This window comes from Conger conger, chromosome 13, assembly GCF_963514075.1.
Source record: "Conger conger chromosome 13, fConCon1.1, whole genome shotgun sequence".
NCBI lineage: Eukaryota > Metazoa > Chordata > Actinopteri > Anguilliformes > Congridae > Conger > Conger conger.
In genome coordinates this window covers 47,901,618-47,920,328 of record NC_083772.1, presented here as the reverse complement: position 1 = coordinate 47,920,328, position 18,711 = coordinate 47,901,618, and the positions used below count along the sequence as shown (strand labels likewise).

The window sequence follows — 18,711 nt, the reverse complement described above, 5'->3', positions numbered from 1 at the left end:
GTCACACAGTGCCCTCTGGGAGTCACTACAGAGGTCACAGGTCACACAGTGCCCTCTGGGAGTCACTACAGGGGTCACAGGTCACACAGTGACCTCTGGGAGTCACTACAGGGGTCACAGGTCACACAGTGCTTTCTGGGAGTCACTACAGGGGCCAGAGGTGACACAGCACCCTTTGTGAGGTGCTACACCTGTAAAGGAACAGGTGCACATTACAATCGGCAGGTGTCACCTCCTGCTCCATGTAAATCATACCTGCTCCAGGCAATGCACATCTCCTGGTAAACCGCAGCTATACAGGTAAATCACACCTGATTCAGCCTAATTCAGTGGTTCCCAACCTAGACGGGTCTCAGAGGAGCAGAAGCGGCACAGGGGCCGGAGACGGGTCTTGAGGCAGAGTCGAGGACTAGACCTGGGACACAGCCGGTGCGGGGCTGGTGCTAGGTTCTGAGGTGGATTCGGTGCTGGTGCTGAAGGCAAGACCAGGAACAGACCCAGTGCGGGGGCCGGAGACATATCCTGGGATGGATCTGGAGACCAGGCCTGGAGCGATGCAGGAGCAGGGGCCTGGGACACACCTGAAGATGGAGCCTGGGACAGCGTTGAGGTCAGAGCATTGGACAGAGACTGGGACAGGGCCTGTGACGGCTTGAGGTCAGAGCATTGGACAGAGAGAGGGACAGGGCCTGGGACGGTGTTGAGGTCAGAGCATTGGACAGAGACCGGGACAGGGCCTGGAACAAAACTGTAGGCTGGGCCCGGGGAACAGAGTCCAAGGAGATACTGGAGAGGGAGCTTGGGGCAGAGCTAGACCTTGGGTGTGGAGCAGCACTAGAAGTGGAACGCGGGACGGTGCTGAGGACAGGAACTGAAGTAGGAGACTGGACCTGGGATGGAACCGGTAGCTGGACCTGGTGTGGTTCTGGAAGGTGAGTCTGGAATGAAGCAGGAGACTGGACCCGGGACTGAACAGGAAGATGGACCTGCTGTGGTTCTGGGTGCTTGGTCTGGAACAAAGCAGAAGAATGGGCCCGGGATGGAACAGGAAGCTGGACCTGGCGTGGTTCTGGGAGCTGGGCCCGGAATGAAGCGGAAATGTGATCTGGGACAGGATGCTGGAACGTGGGACTGGAAGCTAGATCTGGGGCCAAGCAACAGAGTGGGTCTTGGACAGAGCAGGAGACTGGGCCTGGTGAAGCACTGGGCTCAGGGGTGGAGCAGGACACTGGGCCTGGTGAAACACTGGGCTCAGGGGTGGAGCAGGACACTGGGCCTGGTGAAGCACTGGGCTCAGGGGTGGAGCAGGACACTGGGCCTGGTGAAGCTGCAGCCAGTCCAGCCGAGACTCAACTTTGACCGCTGAAGTGATGAACTCCTCCAGAGTCTGAGGGAGATCCCCGATAGGAAAATGATCCTGAATACACTCTGATAGTCTGTTCCAGAACAAGTCACAGATTTACAGGCGAAATCTGAAGCATGCACCAACGGCCAAAGTATATCAGCATAGTCTGATACGGAACTGGTCCCTTGGCCCAGGTGAAAGAGCTGCCAACCCGCGGAGAATCCCACATGTGAGTGGCCTCATCGTAGAGTCTGCTGGTTCTACTTTTTGGCTAGTTCGTTCTGTCTGGTTTCGGTCAAGAGGAACCAATTGCAGACTCAGGGATAACGTGAATAAGGCAGGCTTTAATGGCAAAGTGCAGATGCAAAACGTAGTCGAAAAACAGGCAATGGTAGGAATCCAAACAGACAGGTACATACAGGGCAGGCAGAGCAAAGCCAGGAAACAGGCAGAGTTCAAAAACCAGGAAGTCCAAACAAGCAAAGGTACAAGTACAAAAACCAAAACACAGTGTTCAAAAGCCAGGCAGAGATCAAAACCATAAAATCCAAAAGCAGAGCAAAGCAGAACTAGACAAAATAGCAGGGCACAGGTATGGGGTAGAGGAAGCTAGATCTGGGGTAGGGAGCAGAATAACAGAAAGACAAACTAGCAACAACAAACTGGAAAGGACAGGTTTAAATACACTAACAAATTAACTAAATGATAAACAGGTGTAAGTGCTGGGGAACAGATAATGAGAAACAGCTGGGAGAGGACAGGAAGGAAGTCCATATATAGTGTGGGAGGCGGAGACACTAAATGGGGCACAGGTGAAATGAATGAATGAAGTGAGAGAACTGACAGACTACAGTGAGCACGAGGGTAAGAACGAACGAAAATGCTACGAACTTAGTCAAAAAACTGATAACAGAAAAACACAGAACCTGACAGCTTCAGCCTAATCATATCTGCTATCGCCCAGTCACATCTGCTTCAGCCTAATCGCGCTGCTTTAAACAAACTGCTTATTGCTTTAGCCTGATCATATCTTCTTCAACCAAATACCCACCTGGCCCCACACCTGGCACTACGCCTGGAACCAAACCTGGAACACCAAACAGAAGGACACTCTCAGTGGTTCAGAATGTTGGACAGTAGCCTATATGTAGGCATTTATACAATAAAGGCTATAATAGATTAATCCCATGAACTGTATTAGCACAGAATGGTCAGATATACTCAGTGACCACTTTATTAGCTGGACACCAGCTCTTTCATGAAAATATCTAATCAGCCAATCATGTGGCAGCAACATTAATGCATAAAAGCATGCAGACATCTGACAGCATTGGCACCGATTTCTTCATCAAGTCAGAAAGGGAATATTATTCCTCAGCTGCTGTATAATTGTATGTTGTCTGTACCACAGCTGGTCTGGATGAACTATGGAACATGATGTAAAGTGTTTGAGCTCCTTACCATATTTAGCGGCTTTGGCCTGAGCTGGTGATAATCCTTGTGTTCCCACACCTGTAAAGGAACAGGTGCACATTACAATTGCATGTGTCACCTCCTGCTCCATGTAAATCATACCTGCTCCAGGTAAAGCACATCTCCTGGTAAACTGCAGCTGCACAGGTAATCACACCTGCTTCTGCCTAATCCAGGGGTTCTCAACCTTGGTCCTGGGGCCCCCCTGTGTATGCTGGTTTTTGTTCCAACCTCAGTTGCAATCCCTGAATTTCAACAAGATATGTGCTTTTAATTTTTTGAAGAATGATTAAGCCCTTAAACCATATTATGTCAGAAATAACTACGTATGGCATAAAGAATAAAATCCTATGTTCATATTGTGCTTATTGACCTACAGTATATAGCAAATAATTACATTAAAAAGTGGCATTATTTTTTTAACTGATCAAATCAGGTGAATCAATTGGGCAATTAGCTTGTCCAACAGTTTGTTCACAATGCAGATTTGGCTTGTTATGATTAGCTTTGTCATTGAATTCTTCAGTATCTGCCAAATTGAAATGATGAGCTTTCTGATTCACCTCTGTCTTTAATTTGATCAGTTAAATAATTTTTATACGTTTTTTATACAATCATAATAAGCCCAAGATGCATGTAAAGCTGTTATTCTTCATGGAATGCTTTACTATTTCTGACATTACGACACTGAAGAGGCTAAATAATCCCTTTAGACGTGATGATCGCCAAACGAAGAAGAATTAACTGCTAAAATTCTGGGACTGCAACTGTGATTCGAACAAAAGCTGGCATACACAGGTGGTCCCTAGCCAGGGTTGGGAAGCACTGGTCTAATCACAACTTGCAAGGTTAGCCTTCTCTCTCTGTTTGTGTTAGGAGACATCAAGTCCTGTGTTGAATATACTGGTAGTACACTTACTCATGAACATCAACCAGTGACAACCAGATCTATGGGCCACCCCAAATACTGACCAGTTCCTGTGGGGTAGCCTGGCCTTACCTCCAACGCCTCCAACACCTCCTGCACCTCCTCCTGGGAGTCCCCCTCCTCCTCCCAAGCCACCGTAGCCTGAAGCACACAGGGGTCACAGGTCACACAGTGCCCTCTGGGAGTCACTACAGGGGTCACAGGTCACACAGTGCCCTCTGGGAGTCACTACAGAGGTCACACAGTGCCCTCTGAGAGTCACTACAGGGGTCACAGGTCACACAGTACCCCCATTTGCCTCTTTTTTCTTTTCTCTACTCTTAGCTCCACCCATCGGGAGAGGCTAGAAAAAGTAATTAAGTCAGTTTGAACGTCAGTTTGAAGCCGCGTCAGTTACAGATGGGGAGAGGTGGATCCACAGATTGATCATTTATACATCAGGCTTTCCGAAAAATACTTAGGTAAAGGATGCGCTGATGTTTTTGTGCTCAAAGGAAAGATTTGAAGTTCCTAACATCTGCTTCAAGCGCCTAGAAGGACCATTTAACAGGCTGGAATGTCCTTAAAGATGGTGGACCTCAATCGAATTCCAGGTCAGAAGCAAGTAAAAGATAAAAGAGGAGAAAAATAAGGATTCTCTGACATACCATAGGGAGGTTTGCCACCAGCATAGGGGGAGCCGTAGCCTCCTGTGGGGAAACACACACAAGTGGTGTCAGAACAGCACCATAATACATCCCACTCAACCTCCACCCGATCACCTAATGCACAGTTCTCTCCCAAGTCCTCATAGTTTAGTCTGTACAGGTTCATCATTTCTGTTCCCCGTGCACATGGCAACAGGATGAGCAATGTGAGCGTAGCCCGGCGAGGATCTTGCATTTATGAACTGGTTTGTTTTCATTTTGCAACATAATTTGTTTAGTCTTTGGCTTTTTCCTTAAGATTTAAACAACATGCTTTGAGTTCATGAGGATAAATTTGTATTCACCCTGCTCTCCAGTAACAATTAAACCTTGACAAACTGTGCATAGCAGGGAGGAGATGAACCAAAGCCGGAGGGGAAATGACTAAAACATGGTCCATTCACAGCATGGGGGATGAGCTTATTGGTCCATTCAGAGCATGGGGGAGGAGCTTATTAGTCCATTCAGAGCATGGGGGAGGAGCTTATTCGTCCATTCAGAGCATGGGGGAGGAGCTTATTGGTCCATTCAGAGCATTGGGGAGGTTCTTATTGGTCCATTCAGAGCATGAGGGGGGAGCTTGTTGGTCCATTCAGAGCTTGGCGGAGGTGCAACAACATGTAGGTCATAACCAGCAGTTCCACCTGTGGGCCCTACCTGCAGGCTATAACCAGCAGTTCCACCTGTGGGCTCTACATGCAGGTCATAACCAGCAGTGCCACCTGTGGGCTCTACCTGCAGGTCATAACCAGCAGTTCCACCTGTGGGCTCTACAAGCAGGTCATAACCAGCAGTGCCACCTGTGGGCCCTACCTACAGGTCATAACCAGCAGTGCTACCTGTGGGCTCTACCTGCAGGTCATAGCCAGCAGTTCCACCTGTGGGCCCTACCTGCAGGTCATAACCAGCAGTTCCACCTGTGGGCTCTACCTGCAGGTCATAACCAGCAGTTACACTTGTGGGCCCTACCTGCAGGCTATAACCAGCAGTTCCACCTGTGGGCTCTACCTGCAGGTCATAACCAGCAGTGCCACCTGTGGGCTCTACCTGCAGGTCATAACCAGCAGTTCCACCTGTGGGCTCTACAAGCAGGTCATAACCAGCAGTACCACTTGTGGGCCCTACCTGCAGGTCATAACCAGCAGTTCCACCTGTGGGCTCTACCTGCAGGTCATAACCAGCAGTGCCACCTGTGGCTCTACCTGCAGGCTATAACCAGCAGTGCCACCTGGGGCCCTACCTGCAGGCTATAACCAGCAGTGCCACCTGTGGGCTCTACCTGCAGGTCATAACCAGCAGTTCCACCTGTGGGCCCTACCTGCAGGTCATAACCAGCAGTGCCACCTGTGGGCTCTACCTGCAGGTCATAACCAGCAGTTCCACCTGTGGGCTCTACCTGCAGGTCATAACCAGCAGTGCCACCTGTGGGCCCTACCTGCAGGCTATAACCAGCAGTGCCACCTGTGGGCCCTACCTGTAACATCTGCTCCACAGCCCTGTTGAATTACATTTCCAGGGTCGTTTTCCCACCAAGGAAAATAAATGTTTTTGTTTCCTCATCTGTGGATTTGTATTGCTCATGTCTGGAGGGAATGTGATATCAGATGCCTCTTCTCCTAACATTTAAGCTCCATCCCCTGACTGTTCAGTGTCAATGAGACCCAAAATAAACAATGTTTTAATCTGTGAGGGACTTCATGTTCAGACTGAGCCAATCAGCACAAGATTTCAAAATGGATAAATATCTATACTGGCCTTGGAACAGGATTTTTTAAAATCCACAAACATGCATAATCCTAACTGCTCTAAGCTTGGGAAGTATGCATTTTGGGACACTGTCTGTAGACAACGGGACACACCTTTATGGCAGGGCCATTTGATCTATTCACTCAAATACACCTGCTGGAAGACTGTGTTTTTACTCAAAAATTCCTGACTGGACGGGGGGTCCAGAAACAGGCTCCCATACCCAGCAGTCCATCGGCAGAGGAGCCCATAAGAATGGATGGGCTCCGATCCTTCAGCAGAGATTCCCCAGGGTCAGCGCACAGTTGGAGAACACCATCCATCCATGTGGTGAGCAACTCCGCATAGGAATGCAAAACAACTCCAGCAGAGGTGCAGCTGAACATACAGTGCAAGGCTGCTTTCAGGCTCATCCAGACAGACTCACCACAAAAGTATGCATCATTTAAAATGTGAAAGTCCAAGATAAAAGTTGTGTTACAAAACTTGCACAAAAAACAATATAATCTTATTATTAAAATGTAAATTATTTGAAAATAAATTGTAGATGTGAAAAAAAAGTGTCTTTGCTGAAATAATTTGGAGTTTACTGATGAGAACAGAATCAGAGTATAAGATACTGGTGATCTTCTCATTCATTAATTAGCATAGTACTTTGCAAGTTCTTCTTTAACAGCCAATATCTCTAGAACAACAAGTCCAATGAGGCTAATGTTTTTGTTTTGCATGTTCTCAATTGAATATATGAGGACCATTTTTCACTCACAGGTCAAAGCTCACTCATGGGATATAGTGCACTTACTGGGTGTAGTGAGCTGATCGTTGCACTGGTACTATGTTAACTGTACCTTGGGCTTTAGGTGATTTGAGGGGATATCCAGAAAATACTCCAGGCTGTAGAGGCCCCCCAAACCCACGGCCACCTGCAGACAAACAAAACTGATAAACCAAAAAACCAATGAAACACTTTATCTGTAACAAACCAAAACACCATCACAGGAATTAAACTCTGAACCCAATAAGCCTGCTCAGACACCAGCTTTATTCCTATTAACCTGCTGTTATATAAGCAGGTTGTGATCGATAAATATCCCAAATAAGCTGTATCCGAGTTAGTTACCCTACAGGTGTGCTTAAAAGAGTGTTACCCTACAGATGTGCTTAAAAGAGTGCTACCCTATGAGTGCTTTACTATCAAGGTGTTTAATAGAGAGGTGAAGTACTGACCATTGCCACCAAGACCAAGCTGACCTCCGCTTCCGACTGTATAAAAACAGGAAGGACACACATTCACTCATACATCCATATTGTACTGCAATAAATCAGATGCCCTTAATAACACACTTTAGTAGCTGTTAGAGTTCTGCACATGCACAATACTGGAGGCATAGTACAACAACTATCCATCCATCCATCCATTATCTGAACCCGCTTATCCTGAACAGGGTCGCAGGGGGGCTGGAGCCTATCCCAGCATACATTGGGCGAAAGGCAGGAATACACCCTGGACAGGTCGCCAGTCCATCGCAGGGCACACACACCATTCACTCACACACTCATACCTACGGGCAATTTAGACTCTCCAATCAGCCTAACCTGCATGTCTTTGGACTCTGGGAGGAAACCGGAGTACCCGGAGGAAACCCACACAGACACGGGGAGAACATGCAAACTCCGCACAGAGAGGCCCCGGCCGACGGGGATTCGAACCCAGGACCTCCTTGCTGTGAGGCGGCAGTGCTACCCACTGCGCCATCCGTGCCGCCTAGTACAACAACTATGAATATTTTAAATAACATTTCATGCAATCTGATAGCCTTCCAATGGCAGATACACTATAACTCTGTTCATATTTCTAAGATCTCGATTGGTTGTGGATGCATGGGGCCTCTGTGTGTTAGTGAAGGGCAGTATGGACGTTTCATGGATCTCTTACTTGATTTGGGCTTGAGTCCCGCTCCAGTGGCCACTCCAGGGAGGACTCCTCGTCCGCCGAATCCTGAAAACACCATGGAAACACCATGGCAACACCATGGCAACACCATGAAAACACCATGGAAACACCATAGCAACACCATGAAAACACCATGAAAACACCATGGCAACACCATGGCAACACTGCAATCACAGCAGAACAACCAACCCAAAAACCTCTGGAAAGAACAGTTACAGAAAGCATTTTATTCTACAGCACAGACTTACCTTGCCCAGGCACGAGCCCACCTTGATACAGTCCTGGTACCCCGACACCTGTACCACACCCAAACACAGAACATCTCAGTACTGTCTGTATCACACCCACACACAGAACATCTCAGTACTGTCTGTATCACACCCACACACAGAACATCTCAGTACTGTCTGTATCACACCCAAACACAGAACATCTCAGTACTGTCTGTATCACACCCACACACAGAACATCTCAGTACTGTCTGTACCACACCCAAACACAGAACATCTCAGTACTGTCTGTATCACACCCACACACAGAACATCTCAGTACTGTCTGTATCACACCCAAACACAGAACATCTCAGTACTGTCTGTACCACACCCAAACACAGAACATCTCAGTACTGTCTGTATCACACCCACACACAGAACATCTCAGTACTGTCTGTATCACACCCAAACACAGAACATCTCAGTACTGTCTGTATCACACCCAAACACAGAACATCTCAGTACTGTCTGTATCACACCCAAACACAGAACATCTCAGTACTGTCTGTATCACACCCAAACACAGAACATCTCAGTACTGTCTGTATCACACCCACACACAGAACATCTCAGTACTGTCTGTATCACACCCAAACACAGAACATCTCAGTACTGTCTGTATCACACCCAAACACAGAACATCTCAGTACTGTCTGTATCACACCCAAACACAGAACATCTCAGTACTGTCTGTACCACACCCAAACACAGAACATCTCAGTACTGTCTGTATCACACCCAAACACAGAACATCTCAGTACTGTCTGTACCACACCCAAACACAGAACATCTCAGTACTGTCTGTATCACACCCAAACACAGAACATCTCAGTACTGTCTGTATCACACCCAAACACAGAACATCTCAGTACTGTCTGTATCACACCCACACACAGAACATCTCAGTACTGTCTGTATCACACCCAAACACAGAACATCTCAGTACTGTCTGTACCACACCCAAACACAGAACATCTCAGTACTGTCTGTATCACACCCAAACACAGAACATCTCAATACTGTCTGCACCACAGACACAAATGCACACGTACATACACACTCACACACAATCGCACGCGCACACATACACGCACACTCACACACACACACACACACACACACGCATACCTGGTAATTTTGCAGCCTTTGCTGCCTTTGCAGCTGCCTTGCTGCCAGCGCCCCCTGGCAGGCCAGTCTGAGGAATGACAGGTACTAAAACAAATATGGGAGACAGGTATGAGTACTCTTTTAACAGTGCAGTTTATTTATGAATTCATTATTTTTCTTTTATTTTGTTTTACCATTTTCTGCATTTGAAAGGGACCGAAAATAGAGATGATTAGATTATTGTCATGCTTCATCAGTGTTCATCAGTGTCTCAGTTGGCTGTCTCATTTTGACTTGAATGATCTCTTTCATATTATTTTTGTAGGTTAATGATTGGATTGTTACTACAACCATCTTCCCCCTGGCTGGGACTGCTGCTCCGGTACCTCCTGTTCCTGTTCCCACCACCAATCACAGCCCTCACAAACCCAATGTAGCCAGTCACAGCCCTCTCAAAGCCAATGTAGCCAATCACAGGCCTGACAAACCCAACATAGCCAATCACAGACCTCAGAAAACCAACGTAGCCAATTACAGCCCTCACAAAGCCAACATAGCCAAGCATAGCCCTCAAAACCCCACATAGCCATTCAGAGCCCTCACAAACCCAACTCTCACATACCACAAAACTGTATTATAATGAAAAAGTAATGACAGAGCGGCCATCTTGTATTTTTTAAGTTCTCCTGCAAGGTTTCTTCAGCTTGCACAGGAAGCAGAGCAGGATGTGAATTACCTGCACCTGTGCCACCTGGAAGTCCGCCTCCTCCAACACCTGGGAGTGAGACAGAATAAACCCTCAAATGTATACACGCAATCACACAGTGAACACACACACACGCACACAAACACACAATCACACAGTAAACACACACACACGCACACACACACACACATACTCACACACACACACACATATACATGCACACACATACACACACACACATATACATGCACACACAATCACACAGTAAACACACACACACGCACACACACACATATACATGCACACACATACACACACACATATACATGCATGCACACACACCCACACACACACACACACACACACACATATACATGCACACACATACACACACACACACATACATGTACACACACACATATACACACACACATATACAGTGGCAAGAAAAAATAGTATGTGAACCCTTTGGAATTACTTGGTTTTCCGCATTAATTGGTCATAAAATGTGATCTGATCTGCATCTAAGTCCCAAGTATAGACAACCTCAATGTGCTTAACCTAATACCACACAAACAATTATAATATTTCATGTCTTTATTGGACACATCCATTAAACATTCACAGTGCTGGTGGAAAGAGTAAGTGAACCCTTATGCTAATGACTTCAACAAAAGCTAATTAGAGTCAGGAGTTAGCAAACCTGGAGTCCAATCAATGAAACGAGATTGGAGCGAGGTGTCAAGCTACTTTGACTTATAAAAAACACTCACAAGAAGCATCTGCTGATGTGAACCATGCCTCGCAAAAAAGAGATCTCCGAAGACCTACGATCAAAAATAGCTGACTTGCATAAAACTGGAAAGGGTTACAAAGTAATCTCCAAGACTTTAGGTATTCACCAGTCCACAGTTAGACAAATTGTCTACAAATGGAGACGATTTAGTACTGTGGCTACACAGAAGTGGGCGCCCCACCAAGTTGACTCCAAAGGCACAACGCCGAATGCTCAGTGAGGTAAAAAATAAGCCTTGAGTAACAGCTAAAGGCTTGAGGGAATCATTGGAACTGGTTAACATCTCTGTTCATGAGTCTACCATACGCAAATCATTGAACAGGCATGGTGTCCATGGCAGGACACCACGGAGGAAGCCGCTGCTTTCCAAAAAAAACATCACTGCACGCCTGAAGTTTGCCAAAGAGTATCTTGACACTCCACAACGCTACTGGGAAAATGTTTTGTGAACTGATGAAACCAAGGTTGAATTGTTCGGGAAGAACATGCAGCGCTACGTATGGCATAAAAAGGGCACTGCATACCAACATGAAAACATCATCCCAACGGTGAAGTACGGTGGAGGGATTATCATGATTTGGGGCTGCTTTGCTGCTTCGGGGCCTGGACCGCTTGCCATCATCGAGGGGAAAATGAATTCTCAAGTTCAACAAGGTATCCTACAGAATAATGTCAGGGTGGCTGTCTGCCAGCTGAAGCTCAGTAGAAGTTTGGTGATGCAGCAGGACAATGACCCTAAACATCGTAAACAAGTAAATCTACTACAGAATGGTTTCAAAAAAAGAAAATCCGCCTTTTGGAGTGGCCCAGTCAGAGTCCAGACCTGAATCCAATAGAGATGCTGTGGAATGACCTCAAGAGAGCTGTTCACACCAGATATCCTAAGAATATGGCTGAGCTGAAGCAGTTCTGTAAGGAAGAATGGTCCAAAATTCCTCCTGAACGTTGTGCAGGTCTGATCAGCAGCTACCGGAAACGCTTGTTGGAGGTTATTGCTGCCAAAGGAGGTTCGATCAGTTATTAAATCCAAGGGTTCACTTACTTTTTCCACCAGCACTGTGAATGTTCAATGGATGTGTCCAATAAAGACATGAAATATTATAATTGTTTGTGTGGTATTAGGTTAAGCACATTGAGTTTGTCTATACTTGGGACTTAGATGTAGATCAGATTACATTTTATGACCAATTAATGCAGAAAAGGCGGCACGGACGGTGCAGTGGGTAGCACTGCCGCCTCACAGCAAGGAGGTCTTGGGTTCAAATCCCCGTCGGCCGGGGCCTCTCTGTGCGGAGTTTGCATGTTCTCCCCGTGTCTGTGTGGGTTTCCTCCGGGTACTCCGGTTTCCTCCCACAGTCCAAAGACATGCAGGTTAGGCTGATTGGAGAGTCTAAATTGCCCGTAGATATGAGTGTGTGAGTGAATGGTGTGTGTGCCCTGCAATGGACTGGTGACCTGTCCATTGCATTGGTGTATTCCTGCCTTTGGCCCAATGTATGCTGGGATAGGCTCCAGCCCCCCTGCGACCCTGTTCAGGATAAGCGGGTTCAGATAATGGATGGATGAATGGATTAATGCAGAAAACCAAGTAATTCCAAAGGGTTCACATACTTTTACTTGCCACTGTATAAGCACACAAATACACACACACACACATATACATGCATACGCATATGCATACGCATACACACACACACACACACGCACACATATACATGCACACACACACATACACACACATATACATGCACACACACACACACACACATACATATCCATGCACACACACATATATGCATGCACACACACACACACATATACATGCAAACACATACACACACATATACATGCACACACACACACACACACACACACACATGCACACACACATATACATGCACACACACACATATATCCATGCGCACACACACACACATCCATGCACACACACACACACACACACACACACACACATATACATGCACATGCACGCACACACATATACATGCACACACACACATATACATACACATGCATTCACACACACATAGGCATGCACACACGCGCACACACACACACACACACACATACATGCACACACACACATAGGCATGTACACACATATAATGCACACGCACACATAAACACAATATATACATGCACACGCACACACACACATATAAATGCACACACACACACACACACACACACACACACACACACACACACACACATATACAGTACTGACAGGCACCCTAGACTTTATTATTTGTATGTTTATGTTTATTTGTGTGTGTTAGTATAAAAGAACACATTTGAGATTTCCAAATATTAATTTTCCAAAAGATTTAATTTTACAGAGACATTTTTGTATTTAATTTTAAAAAGTTACATATTACTGTAAGAAATTTCCTACTTTTTACAAAAAAACTTGATCAAGGCTGTCTGAGATCAGAAGCAAGGAGCCAACCAAAGTCTGCAGAAGAACTGTTGCAAGTTCTCCAACATGCTTGGAACAACCTCCCTACTGATTGTCTTATAGAACTGCAGGACAGCGTTGGCTATCTCAGAGAAGTGATGCAGTTTTAATGCCAAAGGGTGGTCACAAAAAATATTGATTTGATTCAGTATTCACTATTCTGCCAAATTATTAAAATGTAATATAAAATATGTAGTACGTTTATTTACAACCTTTCTTTGAAGTATCTTATCTGTACTGAATTTTACACAGGTGCCTAAGACTTTTGCACAGCACTGTACATGCACACTCACACACACACACACATACACACATATACATGCACACGCACACACACACATAGACATGCACAAACACGCACAGACATGCACACACAAACACAGACATATACACAAGCACACACGCTTGTACACACACACACACACACACACACACACACACACACACAGACATACGCACACACACCCGCACACACACAAACATGCACACATATGCTTGTACACACACACACATGCACACACAGACACAGACACAAACACACGCACACACACGCATGTACACACACACACACACACACACACACACACCTGACTTTTGAGGTTTCAGCCCTGCTCCAGGGAAGACTCCTCCCAGGCCCCCATGTCCATACCAGTAGCCACCTGCAGAGAGAGCAATAGGGGAGGGGGGTCAGGTGATCACGTTTAACCCTTTTATCTGTCACCATGGCAACAATGACTGCACCTTACCAAATGGGCTGCCTCCTGCTCCCAAGCCTCCACCTGCCAGACCTGTCCCCAGATTCCCATAACCTTACAGAGACAGGAGAGAGAAGAGAACACCACACTGACAAATCTGCCATGATAATGCACTCACTTACACAAACACACACACACACACATGCACACACACACGCACACACGCACGCACGCACGCATGCACGCACGCATACACACACGCACACGCACACTTGTCCCCAGATTCCCATAACCATAGAGACAGGAGAGAGAACATCACACTGATAAATCTGCCATGATAATGCACTCACTTACTCACACACACGCACACACACACGCACGCGCACGCGCACGCACACGCACACACACACACTCACTTACTCGCATACACACACACACGCACACACACACACTCACACACTCACACACACATACACACACACACTCACTTACTCACACACACGCACACATGCACACACACACACTCACACACTCACACACACATACACACACACACTCACTTACTCACACACACGCACACACACACACACACTCACACACACATACACACTCACACACTCGCACGCACACACACACACACACACACACACACACACACACACACACACACACACTCACGCAGACAGACACACATACTTGTACACATACTGTACTGGAACTGACTAATCGTACCAAATTCGGGTAAGAGTACTCTTGTGTAGAAAGCATATAAGAAGATATAGCTAATAGTTCGGGCCACCAGGGGGGTGTACTACAAAAGGAGTTTAACATACCCAGGGATTCTTTGTGTAAATTGGCTTCACAAAACCAAACAACCGCTATCAGGCTTATCCGGTGCTAAGGTGATTGCCAACTTGCTAAGCGAAGGCGGACTGTGCGCTTCCCTTAAAAGTGGAGCTAAATTAGCCTATAGCAGTGGAGCATGGGCACAGGCTACAGGAGTGGCACATTTTCACCCTTCCAAAGTGTTTGCCAGTATGGAGGTGCCATTTTAGTTTTTTTAGACTGGGTGATCCCAGGACACAACAAATCTCTGCTATTTTTGAACTGCGATCTTTTGGCTACTTATGCTCTCTCCCACCATCTTCCTTACCGTCCCTTACAGTGCTAAGTGGTATGTTTAACCATTTGTACTCTATGGAATGACACAATACAGTTCCTTACAGTTCTTTAGACTGAGATTAACTAAATGAAAGTCAAGTTTCACTTTGTTTTTGTCTACAATAATTGTCAGGGATGCCAATAATCTTGGCGCCTGTGGTTTTCAAAACCAGAAAAAATATGATTAATAAATAACGAACATTGTGACATGAGAGTAAAGGTATTGAAATAAAAGTATATAGTTTTCCTGTATGTTTGAACATAAAATATAAATCATTATCCATGTTGTTTATTATATGCAGCCTTTTTTCTCCTGTTTTATTAAGGGAGCCAATAATTGTGGAGCCCACGGTATCAGCTGATGATTGGCAGGGATGGATCCGCCAGCTGTATAGCATGAGAGGACATATGGTCTGGTGTTTAGCCAAATGGAGTAGACCATGTGCTAAATCCTTGTTGCACAATAAAACCTTTCCCGCAGCATTTCAATGACTTTCTATGTCCCTGTTGCATAAACTGTGGTACATTCCATACAGTAAAGATTCTGTATGGAATAAACTCCTTACTCCGTAATCCTGCGCTTATGGACCAGATCCCAGCACTGTAAAGCTGAAAGGAGCTGAGTTTGAATGTTCAACCTGTGTTTCAGTGCAGAGTTGTGTATGATCAGTAGGGGTCAGTGTGTTCATGCTGTTGCTGAGTAGAGTTTCAGTGCAGAGTTGTGTATGATCAGTAGGGGTCAGTGTGTTCGTGCTGTTGCTGAGTAGAGTTTCAGTGCAGAGTTGTGTATGATCAGTAGGGGTCAGTGTGTTCGTGCTGTTGCTGAGTAGAGTTTCAGTGCAGAGTTGTGTATGATCAGTAGGGGTCAGTGTGTTCATGCTGTTGCTGATTAGGCACCACAGGGGAATGTTTGATTACTGAGTTAGCGGGAAAATGTAGTAAATCCCAGAACAGTTATTTTAACTTCAGCTATCCAGCTTTGTGAAATACCCCCCAGGTACCCCCAGATTTATTCTGTCTGAGATTGAAGCCAACCAAGTACTAAAAACATAAGCATTGCAGCTGAAATCAATTTGAAACAAACAAAAGTTTGATTTTCTTCTGCTGGTTCTCACCAAATTACAGCCACTATAAACTAGCAATACCTTACAAAACAGGAACTGAACACTCCTATGCAAAAGCAGATTTAGGTCCACTTATCTTCTTGAGTAATGCAGCATTGATTTTCCAAATATTACTCAGTAAGCCCCTAGGTTTTGTGTTATTACTGCAATTTCAAAGAAAAACATTACTATTAATAAAAAGGGCTTATTAGAAATCAGGCAGTCTCATGCATTTCCACCTGTTGAAAGATCACATACATGCACACACACACACACATACATGCACATACATGCACGCACACACATGCAGACCCACATGCATGCATGGGCACTCACATACACAGTACACACATGGTCACACACACGCGCATGTACACGCACACACACAGCACACACATGCATGCCCACACACCCGTGCACATACACGCACACACACAGCACACACATGCATGCACACACACACGCGCACACATGCATGCACACACACACGCGCACACACATACACACGCACGCACGCACGCACGGACGCTCACTCAGACGGTACACACATGCATGCACACACATGCACGCTCGCACACACACACACACACATGCACAAACACTCACACACACAGCACACACATGCACCCAAGCACACAGACATGCACACACATACGCACGCACTCACACACATATGCATGCACGAACACTCACACACACAGCACACACACAGCTGTTGAGTGGCATTTAACAGTCCCATTAGAATGTGGACTGCTGTTGCTGTTTTGTCAGAATGATGCAATACTGCGATAGTGAGAAGTCACAGAAACAGTAAGTGATAGTACAGCAGGAGTCCTGTGCTCCTGTATTCACTGCATGTGTTCATGAAGAGAACGGACAGACTAGCATGGGCAGGTCAGCTACAGGATTTACAGACTACCAGTAGGGCCATTGCAAGTTTAATCAAGGTTATATCCAACTTTAGTCTTTCCTTTCAGCAGCTAGCAGATATGAGCAAAACAGTCAGTGTTCTTACAAAATTAGTCCTGCAATTTATTGAAATTCAGTCCTGTGGTGAGGGCAGAGGTGTTAAAAGCTACAAGCAGAGGGAGCCAAGTGGTTCAGGGGTTGAATTTCAGAGCACATAATTCCCTGGCATGCCACCATCAGAGCCAAGGCCAGGAGACTGCAGAGGAACTGTGGAATCTGATTGTGTGGAACGCCGGGGGATCTGAAGGACTGCTTTACGCCTGTCATCTAAATGATTTCATTTACACGGCCGTCAGGATCATTTGCACAATCGTCAGAACAGTGATGCACATTTGCAGCGTTCATTTTAGTGAACCTCTGAACTCTGCAAACAAAATGAAGGGAACGGAAAAAAAAGTAGCAGGAAGAAGAAAAGCCTTATCCAGAGATGTTCTCATATACCCTGAGCCACTTGTCTGCTTGGACACTCTCATACTATATTACTAGCATTATGAGTTAAATTCAGGGGTGTGGTTACAGATGGGCAGAGCCTGACTTAGTGCCCAGCCTGGAGAGCCCTGCAAGTGGGGAGAAGGCCCCCCCGTCTACCTGCACCCCCCGTCTACCTGCACACCCCCCAGTCTACCTGCACCCCCCCGTCTACCTGCACACCCCCGTCTACCTGCACCCCACCGTCTACCTGCACACCCCCGTCTACCTGCACCCCACCGTCTACCTGCACACCCCCGTCTACATGCACCCTCCCGTCTACATGCACCCCCCCGTCTACCTGCACCCCCCCGTCTACCTGCACACCCCCGTCTACCTGCACACCCCCGTCTACCTGCACCCCACCGTCTACCTGCACACCCCCGTCTACCTGCACCCTCCCGTCTACATGCACCCCCCCGTCTACCTGCACCCCCCCGTCTACCTGCACCCCCCCGTCTACCTGCACACCCCCCCGTCTACCTGCGCCCCCCCGTCTACCTGCACACCCCCCCGTCTACCTGCACCCCCGTCTACCTGCACCCCCCCCCCGTCTACCTGCAGACCCCCGTCTACCTGCGGACAAACACTCACACACACAGCACACACATGCACCCAAGCACACAGACATGCACACACATACGCACGCACTCACACACATATGCATGCACAAACACTCCCCCCCCGTCTACCTGCACACCCCCCTGTCTACCTGCACCCCCCGTCTACCTGCACCCCCCCGTCTACCTGCACCCCCCGTCTACCTGCACACCCCCCCCGTCTACCTGCACCCCCCCCCCCCCACTGATATCACTGCTGTTCC

At 46.8% G+C, this 18,711-nt stretch overlaps 1 protein-coding gene across 11 annotated transcripts in view; it reads right to left on the bottom strand.

Moving 5' to 3' along the window:
* The window catches only part of LOC133108694 (elastin-like), a 102,822-nt gene that overhangs the window by 56,393 nt on the left and 27,718 nt on the right, over positions 1-18,711 (bottom strand). For 10 of the 11 annotated variants that reach the window (XM_061218349.1, XM_061218350.1, XM_061218356.1 and 7 more), the window contains exons 6-17: positions 14,239-14,301; positions 14,080-14,151; positions 10,248-10,286; positions 9,533-9,616; positions 8,381-8,428; positions 8,115-8,177; positions 7,406-7,441; positions 7,027-7,101; positions 4,394-4,435; positions 3,819-3,887; positions 2,807-2,857; positions 2,397-2,432 (exon numbers count right to left, since the gene is read on the bottom strand). In XM_061218349.1, the coding sequence (XP_061074333.1) occupies positions 2,397-2,432; positions 2,807-2,857; positions 3,819-3,887; positions 4,394-4,435; positions 7,027-7,101; positions 7,406-7,441; positions 8,115-8,177; positions 8,381-8,428; positions 9,533-9,616; positions 10,248-10,286; positions 14,080-14,151; positions 14,239-14,301 (678 nt within the window). The remainder of the gene's footprint in view (positions 1-2,396; positions 2,433-2,806; positions 2,858-3,818; positions 3,888-4,393; positions 4,436-7,026; positions 7,102-7,405; positions 7,442-8,114; positions 8,178-8,380; positions 8,429-9,532; positions 9,617-10,247; positions 10,287-14,079; positions 14,152-14,238; positions 14,302-18,711) is intronic. The other variant, XM_061218351.1, reaches the window with a different exon arrangement.